This window comes from Pundamilia nyererei, unplaced genomic scaffold (assembly GCF_000239375.1).
Source record: "Pundamilia nyererei isolate P.nyererei 1_Seehausen unplaced genomic scaffold, PunNye1.0 scaffold00042, whole genome shotgun sequence".
Taxonomy (NCBI): Eukaryota; Metazoa; Chordata; class Actinopteri; order Cichliformes; family Cichlidae; genus Pundamilia; species Pundamilia nyererei.
This window is the reverse complement of record NW_005187443.1, coordinates 992,297-1,007,522: the sequence shown is the minus strand read 5'-3', so window position 1 is coordinate 1,007,522 and position 15,226 is coordinate 992,297. Positions and strand designations below refer to the sequence as shown.

Sequence of the window (15,226 nt, the reverse complement as noted above, 5' to 3'; positions counted from 1 at the left end):
TATTTGATAGGTCTCTCTCAAGTCTTTCCAGTAGTGGGCTGTTTTAACAGATACAGCTCAGTTAAGATTTCTAGTACTGTTAAGACATTAAACTGGGGATGTTTCAATGGCCACTAAATACCTGGAAGTGCCTGTTCTCTGAAGTGCAGCAGCAATTACACTTATCAAGGTCAACCACAAGAGGGAGGTATAGCAGCACGTGGCTTCTAGGGTAAAACTGTCCTTGGAACTGTGTGAACATCACTCAGAGACTTCTCCATCATTGTTAAACAGTATAGATATATGGGTGTGTCTGAAATACAGCCTCTATTTTGAGGTGTCAGGGGGTTTTGAAGGAACTGTAGATAAACACTGGATGGCAGTACCATGTGTAGAGTAAAACAATCATTATCAGAACATGTGGCTTTACTCCATATGCAGGGGTTGCATTGTTAATGCAGACTGTGCTCTGCTTGGTCCGTGGTGTAGAAGCACCCAGAGATTTACAGTGATTTCATCATGTTTCTTGATATTTGTTTCTTCAGCTGTTTGCTGCTGCCGATTCTTTGTGTGAACAGATTGTCTGTAGTGTGTTTATCATAATGAATGCACCAGTCTCTTTTTCGTCTTTTGCAACATCTTTAAGTTCTGTTCTCTAAATCAGGCGGTGAAGCTAAACCCAAAGATTCCCCACAGTAAATCTTTCGATTTGAGCCGCTGGATGCAAATAATTACTTTTTTTAAAGAAGCTTTTAAACTATGCAATATCAAAATTATTTAAAAAAAAAAACAAGTTTCACTTAATGAACTTATTGCATCAGCTATAACCACACAGTCTAAATCTAAGTGAAACTCTGTAGCCATGTATGTGTGGCCATACAGAGCAGCAGTGCTCTTGCTGTGTTTTACCCCATGTCCTCTCTGTGATGTCATTATGGGAGGACCCCGTGCAGCGTTAACGTGGGGAAAAGGCACTGATCTCAGCACCATTGAGATGGTCTCAATATGATATTAGCGTGCTTCTTTGAGCCCATCTGTCTCCCTTTAGGTGTCTGTGCTTCTCGGCTGAGGCTGAGCCCAGCAGGGGTGACACTCACCACGGAACGGGAAGCTGCTGCTTTGCTTGGCGTTTTATGCATTTGTTTATGAACTTGTCTAACAAAGACTCCTCAGAGATCGAGACATACAGAATTTTACACTCAGTGTCTTGAGCTCAAATGGTAAGGGAAGGGAACCACGGTGGATTTGAGTTTCTGGTTAACTCAAGGTTTTAGTTTTACCTTTTTTTTTCTTTTTTTTTTTTAAAATAGGTTACACTTTGTCTTTACTTAAACATGATGTCTGTGGAGTTTGTAGTAAGGCCATTACACTTCTTGATTTTCTTTCTTTTTTTCACTTCTGCAGGCTGGGATTCTCCCATGCCACTGAGCCAGCTGTTTGATAATATGAAACATGATATTAAGGCTCCTCCTATGTTTTGTGTCTGTCTGTTCTTTTTTTTTTTTTTTTTTTTTTTTTTCCTTACCTTTTTTCCTCCCCTACATCAGTTATGACTACCATTGGTGCTGCTGTTGGCTTTTGTTGTTTTGTAGACAGAGCACCACTGTCTCACTTGGATATCTTGTTGTGAGTTTGTGTGCAGAGGTTCGCTGTTGACTGGGACAGGACAAGACAGTGAGAGGAAGTGGGAGGGAGGCAGTGAAGCTTTTGGGTTGTTTGGCTTCTTAGAAGTGGGAGGGGAAAATATCTGGAGTGTAGGTTGAATGGATGTGCAGGAGAGGCCCCTAGGTGTGGAGAGGGCACGCTTAAAAGCACTTTTTTCCCTTTTCTTTCAGAAAGCAGAAGTTTAACAGTTAGGTGTGTGTGTGTGCGTGTGTGTGTGTGTTCTTGAGGAATATAGCTGAAGGCAAATGGGAGTGGTACCTTTTTTGAGCATTCGTATTCTTTGTTTCCACTCCACTTTTTTTGTTACCTGTGACAGTGAGTTTTGTCCCACAACCCACTCCCCAGCTTTACCATATAGTTAGCTATAATCACACAAAATGGGACTAAATCAAAAGACAGTTGAGAGGTGACTGCACACATAAGCATGATTAGTTTGGGGCAGAGGGTCTAGGTGACCATACTTGGCAGAAGACCTTTCATGTTACTGTTATTTATTTATTTATTTTTTGACCATTTAAGAAGCTTTCAAAAAAAGTTAAAATACTTTTTCCTATAATCCTGGTGGTTTTCCTTTGGCCAAAACCTCTTTCGTGGAGGTGCCTGTTTTTATTTATTTATTAATCATGCAGGAAAAACACTGGTGACAGTAGCCAGCTGACACAGATTCTTGGTAGAAAATTACTAATGCTTCTGGTGCTGATGCACCTTTTATCTCTCATTTCTTTTAAGCATGCAGTTATTTTCTGTCCTGTCTTTCGTTGCTGCTTCTCAGAGCTGACTATGAGTGTTTAGTCAAATGTTTATTTGCCGTCTCTCTTCTGAAATTCTCGTTAGTCACCTTTGTCTGTCTTGTTCGTCTGTATATCCTTCAGTTTTGCTCACATGCAGCTTCCAGCAGGAGATTCTCTCCATGTCAGATGTTTCCTCACTGCTGAAAATTCTCAGTTTGGTTTAGGAGAGGGAGCTCCCTGGATTGAGCGTGATCGAGGCAGGGCGTATGACACCCACGCTCACGTCTGTCAGTCTCTCTTTCTCTACATGTAATCAGAGCAGCAGGAGTGTATGTCGGTCTGTGTCACCCAGAGCGCCCACTATTTCTGTTAGAGAGCTGCTGCTTTTGCCAAGATTCAGATCTCTCTGCTTCATGCTTCCAGTCATTTCTGAATTAAAACAAAAAAATCCTTCATGATGTTTTTGTCTATCTTTTTCTTTTTCATTGTTTATGCAGCGGCAGCTAATCAACCTTAAACTATGAAGTGCTTGTGTAGTGGTGACATTGGGACAGCAGCTTTTGTTGTACGCTGTTACTAAAAATAGGATGTGATGTGAGCCTTTTTTGAAAGTAGATCTGTAATTGTCTTGTGTAAATGTGTAATTGGTGTGATTTGTGTTCACACAGAGTTTGTTCATTTTAGAAAGCAGTGTGCTTAAAGACAGCTAGTTTTGGATTTAAGCAGATGAGCATTTCCCCCCTCCAAGTTCTATTTTTGTCTTTCCATCCACAACTAAGCATCACTCTAACCTTTTCTGCTGTCTTACTGACTTTCATCAGTTTGCACAGCAGCTGTTATAAGAAGCTCAGGCAAGAAAGAAAGCTCTTGACCTGTTGGCCAGTTCTATTTCAAGATGCAGTGCATGAATCACCAATACTGCTTATTAGCTGTTCAGCTAACATGCTCACAGCTGTTAGAGGGAGATTTTTAATGTTTCCATTTCTCTCTCTTTTTTTTATTTTTATATGAGTCACAACTATGTTTAGTCCTATAGTAGTGTTGGATTATAATTAGTGTGTTAACTATTATGTTTTAATGCCTTTCTGGTTTGTTTGTTATCATTTTAGAGAGAAGACACAGTTCGGCTAGCAAACCAGCGTCCACCTCGCCGTTTCCTGCGTCTGCCAGGAACCGGAGCAGTGGGATTGGGCCCGGGGTGGGCTCGGTGTCCGTAGCTGCAGTGGCTACCGGAGGCATCCTTGGTCGACCTTCAGCTGCTAGCTCAAGCTTACCCTCCTCTTCATCGTCGTCCTCCAATCCCAAACTTGTCAAACCAGCCAAAGAGAAGCTGCCAGGCGTTCAGCGAAGACCCCCCTTTGCCCCCTTCAGGATGAACCAGCCAGAAAAGATGTAAGTTTCACTCTGCACAGGTGCAGGGTTGTTACAACCACATTTCTGGCAGACATACTAAAGTCTCATTTAAAAAAAACAATTTTGAAATGGAGACTACTTGTAATAGTTTTTGTAGCAATACTAGTACTTGAAAATAAGGTACTACTGCTTATTGATGGTTTATGTGGCAGTCAGAGCTATTTGCCTTTACTGCTTGTTTCTTGGTAGAAATCTGATTCAGTCATTTATACGCGAGTGTTGATTTTGACCTTTTTCTTCTTTTGAAGGTGTTTTATATATAGCGGAACATTAGTAGTGATTGTCCTCGCAGGGCCATCCATATGTCCACATCTGTCTCTTACCATACGCTTGTCACTGGCTCACTGTTTCTAACTCTCAGCTTCCTCCTCACCACCCTTTTCATCGCTGTCATCTTCTCTTCCAGCCTTCCAGCTGTCAAGATGGACAAGATGCATCCGAAGCCGGACACGCCAGCTAAGCCGGCGCAAGCTCCATCTGCCCCCGCCACCACCTCATCCTCCTCTACATCCTCCTCTAGCACCACTGTGAGCTCCAACACTACCGCCATCACGACCTCCTCATCAGCCCTAAAAGCAGGCCTTAACTGTCCCTCCATACCAAAGCCTCCATTACTGGCCCCAGGCCAGATTCCCAATGGCAAGGGCCACCTCACTGTCCTCTCGGAGAAGAAGCAGGACAGCAGCAGTGCGAGTAGCAGACGTCACGTTAACAAGAAAGTCACAGGTCAGCTGGAATGTGGAACGAGGGGGGACTAGTTACATTTTGTCATTTTTTCAGAGTATTTAAAAGTCTCATACAGCATTACATGCTTAGCCTGAATGTTTTTGTTTTTTTATAACCTTGCTTTTTAATCTATTAGACGAACCTCCCATTAGGTTCCTATTTTATTGCCTATGAAAGAGTGTAACTAGCAGACATCATTTCAGAATGTTGTCGGCAGCTTAAACAAAATGTCCCATACATTATCTTAGAGGGGAAAGGCTTATGTAATGTTAATGTTTTGCATAACACAACTTGTCCCAAATTATGAAGGTAACAAATGTTTTTCTCCTCCCCCTTTGCTCTGCCATCAGAACGTGAGTTTAATCCAGATATCCACTGTGGCGTTATAGATGTGACATCTCGAAAACCCTGCACAAGATCCCTAACATGCAAGGTAACAAAGTCCCTGCTTTGCATGCTGCAACTGAGCTGTATAAATGCATTTTATTTTTAAAGAGAATTGGGCTGGTAATGCTCAGCAGTCTTTCTTGTTGTCAGCAATGAGGATCAAAGCACACTTGCTAGATTCACAAGATGATCTAACGTGTTCTTGACATACTTGTGGAGGCAGCAAGCTTCAAACCTCTGGGTGAGCGTTTCCCACGGCAGCCACAGGCTGACAATTGAGGGCCGGTGTTTCTAGGACACATGCTGTCAGCTCAGATGGTTTGCCACAAAGAGGAGCACAGCGTAACTCTGAGGAGCCTGTAATGATGAATTCTACTGTGAAATATAGGAAACTACAATGTCTGTGTTTAATGAAACGGCAAAATGCCGTCACTCGTTGTGTTCTAATATAAGTGGAGCACTTTGGCATACAGTTCAATTATGTCGTATTATTCTATTTAATGTGTAGAATATTACCAAAGTTATTATTTGCATTTCAAAGGATGGTTGTGATTGATTGTGATTGATATTGTAAAAATTTGTTAGAGCCAGAGCTGCCAAGTATAAACAGCAATAAAAAAAAGGAAATTAAGAGCGGTTCTAAGGAGAACTCTCTCCAGCTCTTACCATAATGAAAATTCTATTGACTTTATAATGTCTCAACAGACACATTCCTTAAGCCAGCGGAGGGCGGTGCCAGGGCGGAGGAAGCGCTTTGACACATTGCTGGCAGAGCACAAGAACAGAACAAGGGAGCGGGAGAGGGAGCGAGAACTCCACCAAAATCATTCCCAGCAAAACCCCCCTCTCAGGGACCCACACCCCTCTTCCCACCTCACTTCTGGCCATGATGCCCACCAGGTGGCTCATGGAAACGGCCCAGCCCTTGATGCCACTAAGCCTTTGCCAATTGGAAAGCCCAAATTTCACAGCCCTGGTCTTCCACGGTAATTGCTGTGCCACACTTTGATTTTTTGCTGTGCTTGTATTGTGTCTGTGTGTAGCTTTGCTCACACAGGCGTAAAACAGACAGTTTTAATTTGATTCAGCTTTGATGAATATGGTGAAAGTGACTGGGCACAATTTCTCTCCATTAGACTAAACAGCAGTCACGGAGGTGGTATTTCTGGAGACTCTGCAGCAGTCCACGAGTCGCTACACCATCCCCAAACGACCCCCGATGGCTTTTCTAGACCATCCAGTGATGAGGGAGAGAATGAGGAGCGTGAGGACAATGCTGAGAAACTGGACTGTCACTATTCAGGTTATCATCCACGACCGGCAGCTGTAAGTGCACTTCATCTGCTGTTACCCCCAAGGAACTTTCCTTTTTTTTATTACACTGGTCAAGCCATTAAAGATTACAGTTCTCATCTGTTCTTCCCTTCTATTCCCAGTACTGTACTTTTGGGAGTCGACTGTTTGGGAGAGGCTATTATTCCTTTGACCGGCGATGGGACAAAGTGCGATGTACCCTCACCACAATGATGGAAAAGCATGTCAACTCCCAAATGTGGAAGTAAGTCAGTCTTGGACTCATCCTTTTTTCTTTTCTTTTAAATTTATGAGTCAAGTTAATAATTGGCTAATTTCTGATATTCTTTGCTTTAGGAAAATCCCCTTAGCCTTGGAGAACTCCTCCTCTGTTGCACCCACCCATAGGACAAGCACAAATTCCCACTGTAGCACTCCCTCTTCAGGCTTCCTGGGCCCTCCTGCCACCTTGCCCCAGACTCCTTACAGCCAATCCTACGAGGGCAAGTCAGTGCTCTCCTATGGGACCACCTTAAATGCCCGCAGCTCGCCGCAGGGTGGGGCTGAGCACCCGGCCTATGGCACCACACAAGCCCGACAAGTGTCTTCGTCGCCGCAGATGCCTTCAGCCCACTTGTCCTCATCCTCTTCTTCTTCAGCTCCTTCCCTAACCTCAGGCCGGGTGCCTAAGTCCCGTTCCTCTGGCAGCAGCACTACCAAATCGTCATCATCTTTTAAGCCCAAGGAGAGCTCGTCTGGCTCCTCCATAACCGTCATCCCCAACGCCACCAGTGGAGGAAGCACTGGAGCCAACAATACCAGTAGCGGCGCTAGCTTCAGCTCGGGGAAGAAGAGGAAGAACAGTTCTATCCTCTCTTCATCCCATGGCTCCACTGAATCTTCCTCTTCCAATGCCAACTTCTCTTCCTCCTCTTTTAAGAAGAACTGTGCAAATGTCGGCAGCTCAGGGAGCACCTACCACCACAGCTCATTAGGTCCTTCGTCCTCATCGTCATCCTCCTCCCATAGTGGGGTTCACAGTGTGGGGCTTAACTGTGGGCCTACTGTGCGAACAAACTCCCTTAGCCTCAAGGCCGAGCTCTCTGGCAGTTCCGCCGGTGGCTCCTCTGGGCCACCAGCACGAGGTCCTCCCTCGGGCAGCCCTGCAGAGTCCATCAAGCGTATGAGCGTGGTAATGAACAGCAGTGACTCAACACTTTCATTGGGACCTTTTGTCCACCACCAATCCTCATCTGACCACCACACCAGCTTTAGTCACCACTCCTCAGACGGGCGCCTGGAGGCCAAGAAGCGCAAAAGCTCTTCTGCCTCCAGTGGCGTAAATAGCGGAGGTGGGGAAGGTGGGCTCGGAGTAGGAGGTGGGGGGCCAGGACCAGGTAGACCCAAAGTGGCCAAGTCACCTGCCATTAACAACATCCATGGGAAGCATGGGCGGAGTATACCAGGGACACCGGGTCTACCCAACAACTCTCATTTACATCAGGTTGGTTTTTGAGACACATTCAGGATGTGTTTTCGTTTTCACTGATTGCATCTTGTGAAAGATTTCGTTTCTTTCTCAGTTCACTGCACTTAAAATTTGGGGATGTGGGTCATCTTAGGCTAAGGATGGATATTATTAAGATTTTAAGGATACTACATTAAACCATGATTACAGTTCCACATTTTTCAGATATATATTAGGTCACGGCAATTTTCTTATTCTGAACACAGACTAATAAAAGTGTAGTGTATTACTTCAAAATAAATGAATAAAGTATGACTATGAACACCTCACAGTTCTGAGCTATCATGCACATAAACTGCATCCTCCAAGCAAAGTGCCCAAGTGGTATTCAGCCATAATCCGTTTAAAAACAAAACAAAAACTTTTTTCTTTTGTTTTTCATGTGAATTATCAAAATGAATGAAATGAAATATTAAAGAACCTGAAGGGCTGATATAAACTGAGTAAAGATGAGGAAATGAGGTATTCATAGTATTTGATATATAATGCCAAAAGTATCAGGTGATAAGACATTTCTGATTACATTCAATGATCTTGACCGACATTTGAATCTCCCGATTTAAAAAAAAAAAAAAAAAAAAAAAAAAGGCAAAGAAATAATTCTTGCTAGAAATTAAAGCCTCATCTTAAACTGCAAAACTAGTTTATAGACTGATGACTTTACAGCCATTTTAAGATTATGTTTTTCTCCTCTCCTTTTCCAGCCAAAGGCTCGTCCCTGACAGTGGTGTCCGGCTTCAGTGTATGAAACTGGCAGGCGGGCGGGAAATAATCCAGAGTGGTCCGCATACTGCTCTGGAATGCATGAGGCCTTCTGAAATCAAATCCACATTACTCTCAGCTTCCCACAATCCTCAGGGTGGAGATAATTTGGACTGCCCAATGATGTATATGTGGTCCTTACCGTTTCTCCCAAAGCCATGTGTGTGTGAGGTGCGGGCAGGGGGAACTGAATGGGGGATAGCGTGGAGCGCCAGGGATCTAATGCGCAAGCCAAGGATCCCCCCCACGCCACTGTTGTCCCAGTATTCTGAGAGGTCTTCCTGTTTGGTCGGAGGAACAATTGCAACAGCCATCGGTCTCTTATCCTGTAGTTCAAAGGTCATTGGGTTCAGGTTAAGGGCTGCTGCAACAAGCCGTCATGACACTGAGCAACTGGGGAGACAACGAGCAGATCTCTTCCGTGTTTGTTTAAAAAAAAGAAAAGGAAAAAAAAGACTGTGTGAGTGTGTGTGTGTGTGTGTGTGTGTGTGCGCTTATGTGTGTATGAGTAATGTTTTTTCTCATGTCAAATTCTGCTGGACTACTGGAATTTCCAACTTAATTACACCCCCAGCGCCTGATCTCAGAAGCCTTGCAAGCAAAGCAGTAGGAGAAGCAAACTGTTACTTGCAAAAACCTTAAGAAAAATACACACAATCACCTTGTTTCACTTCTTGTTAGTGTGATTCTCCCTGGCGACATGTTGAGTTACCTCGGGTAACATGCAGTAGCCTGAGACGAGCCCGTAGGGATGATCTGGTCACTTCTTTTATTACCCGGAATAATTATGCAAGTGTTACCTTTCTATGATTTCTTATGATCTTTTTACACTGAACTACAATGGGGCTTTGTAGACCTGGTGAAGACGGTTGTGCTTTTAAATGTGAAAAGGACACCTGATGTGCCCATTCGATTGGATCTTTTGTCAGAGAGGGAGAGCTCTGTCTCGAGGAAGCCTGTTAATTTTCGGAATCTTTTCAGCGTGCAAAATGATAGCCACAGTAGACCTACCCCCAACTGTGAACAGCACTAAATAACTACTTTCTCCACAGGCACTGCTTTAGTTGTCCACAAAGCAAGCCAAAAAGCTGCTATCAGCTTTGCCAACTACTTTTATTTTTTTTATTTTTTTTTTTAAGTAAAAGGTGGGCAGTCTTGCTTATGAAGCGGTGATGGCGCATTTGTGGATTGAAGAAAATCTGTGCAAGCTGTATAACTATAGCCACAAGTTACTTACACCGCTGAGTGAATTCCACAGCTGTATGTGGGCAGATGTGAATTGTATTTTATTTTATTTTTTAAACATAGGGAATCAGGTATGGTACGTCTTAACTGGAGCAAACTTGCACGTCACCTGTCTTCTGTGGGTATGATTGTCCCTCCTGTGTGTAACCACTACCCAAGCTCTGGACGTTACAGTTTGAATGCCTCGCAGTAACACTATGTTCAGAAGAGATTTGTCACAGTAGACGAGGCATTGTACTCTTGTTCCGCTGTCAAAATAGTCTTAAATCAGGCAATACTTGCCCCACTCGTTGGGAAATAGCTTAGGTCAAGAGGTCTCGGGGACGAGCGTTACAGTGTGAGATTCATGGAGATGGCTTCACTGGATATAGATCTTAGATCTTTTGGCAACACCTGTTTTATGGAACCTCCACTGATGTCAATTAGTGTGGAAAACCTAGTAGACTTTTTTTTTTTTTTTTAAATCTTCAGTTAGCTTTTTTTTTCTTGTAGCCTATGTATCAAACAAGTATTGAAGTATCCCTATTTGAGAAAACATATTTTGTTAACAAATTGTACATAGTTCAAATATGTATTTTTGCACAGGCATTTTTTTGTACACGCAGAATTTTTGGTACAATTTTGAAAAATCATTATTTATTTAGTAAAAAAACAAAAAACAAAAAAAAAGATAAAGTCAGAGAACATGACTATTTGAAGTGGTTCACTGCCAAGTCTATATAATGCAATATGCCTATATGTGGAAGCTGAAGCATCTCATGAATCGTGTACTGGGATCCTTTAGGGAAAGAAGTGTTGTCACTGTAGCATGTGTCTGTATGACAGGAAACCTTTATTCACTTTTCAAGGTCTCAATCACATGTGCTTTTACAACACATTTTATGTTGCCTACGAATTAACAAAATAAGTTACTCTGTGACCCAATTAGCCTGTGATTCTGCGATGTCGTGCAGGCTCGAAGCTGTGCCCCCGCTGTCTAACCATCTTTCGTGGACTCTTCAGTCGTAACACTTTGTAAACCTTAAACACATTTCATGATTGAAACATGTTCTTTTATTCCAAAAAAAAGAAAAAAAAAGAAAATAGGCTGAAGGGACTTCAGAAATTATTGCAAGGAATAGGAACATTTTTACGGTCCAACTGCTCGCGTCGTTGTTGCCAAACGAGTAATTTGAATCACAGCTTGTAAAGAACGCGTTGAGCAGCTCTTAAAAGAAATATCAAATTAAGAAAGTGCCTGAATTTGTTTCATCCCAACTGTTTGAGGACAGTATTCGTTGGGTTGTTTTTCCCCTTACTTGAATGTTCAAAGTATTTAGGGGATTTGGCTTTAAGTCTGCCTCTGAACCCTAAATGTAGTGGAACTTGAGCTTGTCAGCTGCCCATTGCGAAACACTTGTTCTGTTTTTGTTTTCCATTGAGATTTTCTTAGCATCGGTGTGTGGCCTAAGCCCCCTCCGGGTTATTAGGGTTTGTATTTAAAAACTTCACTCAAGTGTTTTGTTTACCCTCGATCTCTACTGACATCTCGACTTTGTTTCCAGTACAAGGAAACATTACGAGGATGTTTTCTTTCTTAGCACCGTAGACTTGGAATGTGAAAGTGAGAGAAAATACAGCTTGTCTGGGAAGAAAAAAATAAAACCACCATTCATACTATGTAAAAGCGTGTATAGTTTTTTTTTTTTTTTTGGTTTTGTTTTTGGGGTATACATTATCAGAATCATTTTCAGCTGGACTTATGTATTGGCTGCTATGTAATTCATGAACAAAACATAGGTTAGAATTAATATTTAAAGTAAAGATTGTATAGTATATTTGTTTTGTAACAAGTTTCTGTAAATAAAATAATTTATACTGCTATTTATAAGAAACTATGTGTCTGCCTCTTTCTTAAAACAAACAGGTGATGCAATGTCAACAGTTAAACAAGTTTTATTTACACAACTGAAGAGTTACTTTGACAAACAAAAGGTCTCAGTATGCCAAAAAAGAATAATACAAGCCCCTTGCTTTAATGAAGATGGCGGCCTCCGTGGTTACATGTTAATAACTCTTGACAGCTTCTGGACTCTGTTGAGAAGCAAGTCGCCCTTCTTGATGGTCTCCTGGTACTGCCAGTTTTTGCTATCCGGTCTGCATGCAAGAACAGGACAATTTTAGTGCTCTGGGAATTACTCGAAGTATTGTGGTTTCAATGATAGTTTCATTACCTGTTAGTTTCCACAATTTCATTAACTTTGTCAATTTTACAGTGGAGGCGGCCAGCAGCTATGAATCGGGACAGTTCCCTGTGGGAAGGAGATGGGCATATGTTGCGTTAGCCAGGACCAAAAAAACCCAACACCAACATTCCCTAAAATCTGAACAGGGAATTTGGACAATTTTATTTTGACAAATGTTTTCTGTGAATTATTTAGGAACTTAATGGTGACACAAATGTCCAAGAAATACTACAACAACCAACTGCTGCCCTGTAGCTTCATCATATGGAACAGGCATTAGGAGCAAGAATCGCCCCCCCCAACAGGAAACATAGCATTAACTCCCACATTTATGCTGATAACACCCAGTTTTACATGATGACCATCGGCCTATAGACTCCTAATTATATTCTTGAGCAGAAGTAATTCTGATTTAGTAAGTTTCCAATGTACCATCCTGATAACTGTTCTAGACAGATGGTCCAGTTTGAATGTAACAATTTATAGCACAAGTTATTCCAAGACACTAAACCTCATCTATATACATATACATCTTTTCAAGCATGTATATTATGTGATATGTACTTTGCTTTCTGTTTACAGTGTCATTTGTGCTTACTTTATATTTACGTGTTCAAAATAAAACAATCAAAGCAACCAAGAAAAATAAATTTGCACACTCAAAGACCGACAGTTAAGTTTTTCAGTGTTGCCTTCTTGGATGTATTGGCACTCAATAATATTTTCCAAATCTTGCAGAGTTACATAGTATATGCACAGGTGTTTAAAAACAAACAAACTCACTGGTCAATGAACTCTGTGCTGACACCAAATGCCTCAGCCATGTATCCCAAGGTAAGAGATCGGTAGGACTCTAGCAGCTGGCTGTAAGCCTGAATCCTCATCTCCCTCACGTAGTAGCGGTAGTGTGGGGCAAAGAGCCAGTCCTTCTTCATCTCCTGCTCCACCGTGGCTGTGGCACAAAGTTTCACATTTAATATTTATGTTTTCAGAATATGGCAAAGCAGCAACACAAGCATAGATAATGGCTGTAAGTACAGTCTCTTCGCATTCAGATGTTTTTCTTGAGAATACACACACAACAACAACAACAACAACAACAAAAAAACCTCACCCAGGGACTGGAAGAAGACTGAGTAACGGCACTCGTAGAGTGAGAAAAGGTACTGGCGAACAGAGGGCAGACTGTGGAGCACCTCCAAGATCTCTGCTCCCTTTATAACCTACAGAGAAACATATTTAGTACATTTACCAGCAGACATGTTGCCAAGTTACACATCTTGTGAGCAGACACGAGTCTCTCTCCTACCTTTTCACGGAGGTCAGGCCTCTTGAGAGCAATCATGCAAACATAAACGGTGTAGGTAACAAACGTCTTGTAGTCCATGAGTTCGTAGGAAGTGAAGGTGGAGACTGTGTCGAGGAAGAGCTCAGCAGCTTGCTTGAAATCCCTGATGGCCACACAGTACAGGCCCTGGTAAACCTTCAGACGATTTCTCCTGTCCCAGTCTCCCCCCTCCTCGATAAGGCTGCGGTGAACAGAGATGCACAGACAGATGAGTATTAAATAGAAAAAAAAAAGTGCTGACAGATTTGTTTCAGAACAAAGCTTTAAGAGCCTTTACCTCTTGGCTTTCTCCGAGTTGCGTGTGATGAGATCACTATCCATATAAAAGAGGCCAATCCTCAGGAGGTAGAAGACGATGTCTAGTCTGTGACCCAGAGCCACAGTTTTGTCATAAGTCTTCCTGAATGCAGTTAGGGCGCCCTCCTGTGGTGACATCAGATAAGATCAGGCAATAGCCAATCTTACTTTTTGTACATATAACTTTGAAGTGGCAACTGTGATAACCTTCATGCAAACAGCTCTAAGAGAATAAAGGGAAAACAAAATTAAAAACTCATTTCCAGCAATTTAACTGCTGTAAACTTAGTGTTGACATCAAAGGGAATTGTCAACCCCTTTGCTCTGATATCTGGGAACTCCAAGGAGCAGCTATTGTTGGAGAAATTCTGAAAACTAAACTTTATTCAATATGTTTCACCCAAAACACTTAGAAGCAGATATGTGTTGTAGAGTGTTAAAACTAAAAAGATATTCCAACATGCACAGGCATTAACAGTGTTCATTTTCCTACCTGGAAACTTGAATATTCTGACTGCTCTGAAAACATACCTTGTCTCCAATTCTGATGAGATACTCTGCCTTGGCCATCATAGCGTCTCGGATCTCACTCTCTCCCAGGTTCTTCTCTGCATCCTCCAGCACATCATCCAGGCGCTTCAGCTCCTCCTCGTTGGCCTCTTTCATTTTACTCAGCAGGTCACTATCCAGTTGCCACTTCAGCTCCTTGCACAGACTCTCGTAATACGGCGCCATATCTGAAACACAGAAAGCACGGTGGTGTAAAACGTGAAACATCGCTAACATGGCTAACTTATGTGACTGGAGTTTGTTTTAGAACTTTTATGCTATTTGTGGCTTTTTTGCTGCACTTTTTGAAACGTATTCTTTTTAAACTGTATTGCTTATTGCACTGTAGAGGCTGGTGAGAAACAGTATTTCGTTTCAGGCTGGGTAACACCATACGAAAATGACAATAAACGTCTTGAGTCTTAACACGTAGCGTACACCTTTTACGTCTCATATTAACGAACCGGGAAAGGATTTTAACATGACATCGCAAAGGTTGTCACCTTAGCTTAAGGGAAATGTAAAAGCTTAAAATACTGCATAGTGAATGTAAACTCTCTAACTTGGTAATGCTATGCAAAATAGACTATACAGTGAGTTCCACAGTTGACGTCTTCTGTTATCGTTAGCTAGCATGCTAACTTTCCTGCGCTGCCCGTCATTTATTATAAGTTAACATTTTATACATGAGTCACATCTATGGAGCATTTATGTGCCCAGTGTCTTGATGAAGAGACAAAATCGTGCACTGTGAGACTCGTGTTTCCAATGAAACAGCTTTTACTGGATGAAATGCTAACTCACTGTTAGCTTTGATAGCGTCCATGAGCTCCGTCTTCACTTTAGCATCCTGTCGGTGACCGTCCATTGTGAGCAGGAACTTCAGCTGTGCTATCCTCAGGTCGGGGTTCTTGGGAAGACCCTCTTCCTCTAGATTCTCTAACGGCATTTTCGGGCTAAATTATATAAACAAATGAACAAACTCAAGCCTTTCTTTGAGTAGACAAAGCCTACAACGACTCGCCTTTACGCTAGTGAACGATGACTACGGAAAACACTGGACTCTGCTGTTTCCGCC

At 42.3% G+C, this 15,226-nt stretch overlaps 2 protein-coding genes across 3 annotated transcripts in view; one reads left to right on the top strand and one right to left on the bottom strand.

Moving 5' to 3' along the window:
* Nucleotides 1-11,368, top strand: part of atxn7 (ataxin 7) — a 26,443-nt gene extending 15,075 nt beyond the window's left edge. For both annotated transcript variants that reach the window (XM_005731217.1, XM_005731218.2), the window contains 8 exons: nt 3,485-3,767; nt 4,195-4,514; nt 4,865-4,947; nt 5,607-5,887; nt 6,038-6,227; nt 6,338-6,459; nt 6,552-7,698; nt 8,427-11,368. In XM_005731217.1, coding sequence (XP_005731274.1) covers nt 3,485-3,767; nt 4,195-4,514; nt 4,865-4,947; nt 5,607-5,887; nt 6,038-6,227; nt 6,338-6,459; nt 6,552-7,698; nt 8,427-8,444 — 2,444 coding nt within the window. In that variant the 3' untranslated portion in view covers nt 8,445-11,368. The remainder of the gene's footprint in view (nt 1-3,484; nt 3,768-4,194; nt 4,515-4,864; nt 4,948-5,606; nt 5,888-6,037; nt 6,228-6,337; nt 6,460-6,551; nt 7,699-8,426) is intronic.
* A 278-nt stretch (nt 11,369-11,646) lies between these two features.
* Nucleotides 11,647-15,220, bottom strand: psmd6 (proteasome 26S subunit, non-ATPase 6). Its single transcript, XM_005731215.1, has 8 exons — nt 14,953-15,220; nt 14,131-14,336; nt 13,580-13,725; nt 13,264-13,483; nt 13,069-13,177; nt 12,738-12,906; nt 11,943-12,020; nt 11,647-11,865 (listed from the first exon to the last, which is right to left on the bottom strand). Exons 1-8 carry the CDS (start codon nt 15,095-15,097, stop codon nt 11,769-11,771), a joined length of 1,170 nt encoding a protein of 389 aa, XP_005731272.1. The 5' UTR covers nt 15,098-15,220; the 3' UTR covers nt 11,647-11,768.
* Between the last annotated feature and the right edge of the window lie 6 nt (nt 15,221-15,226).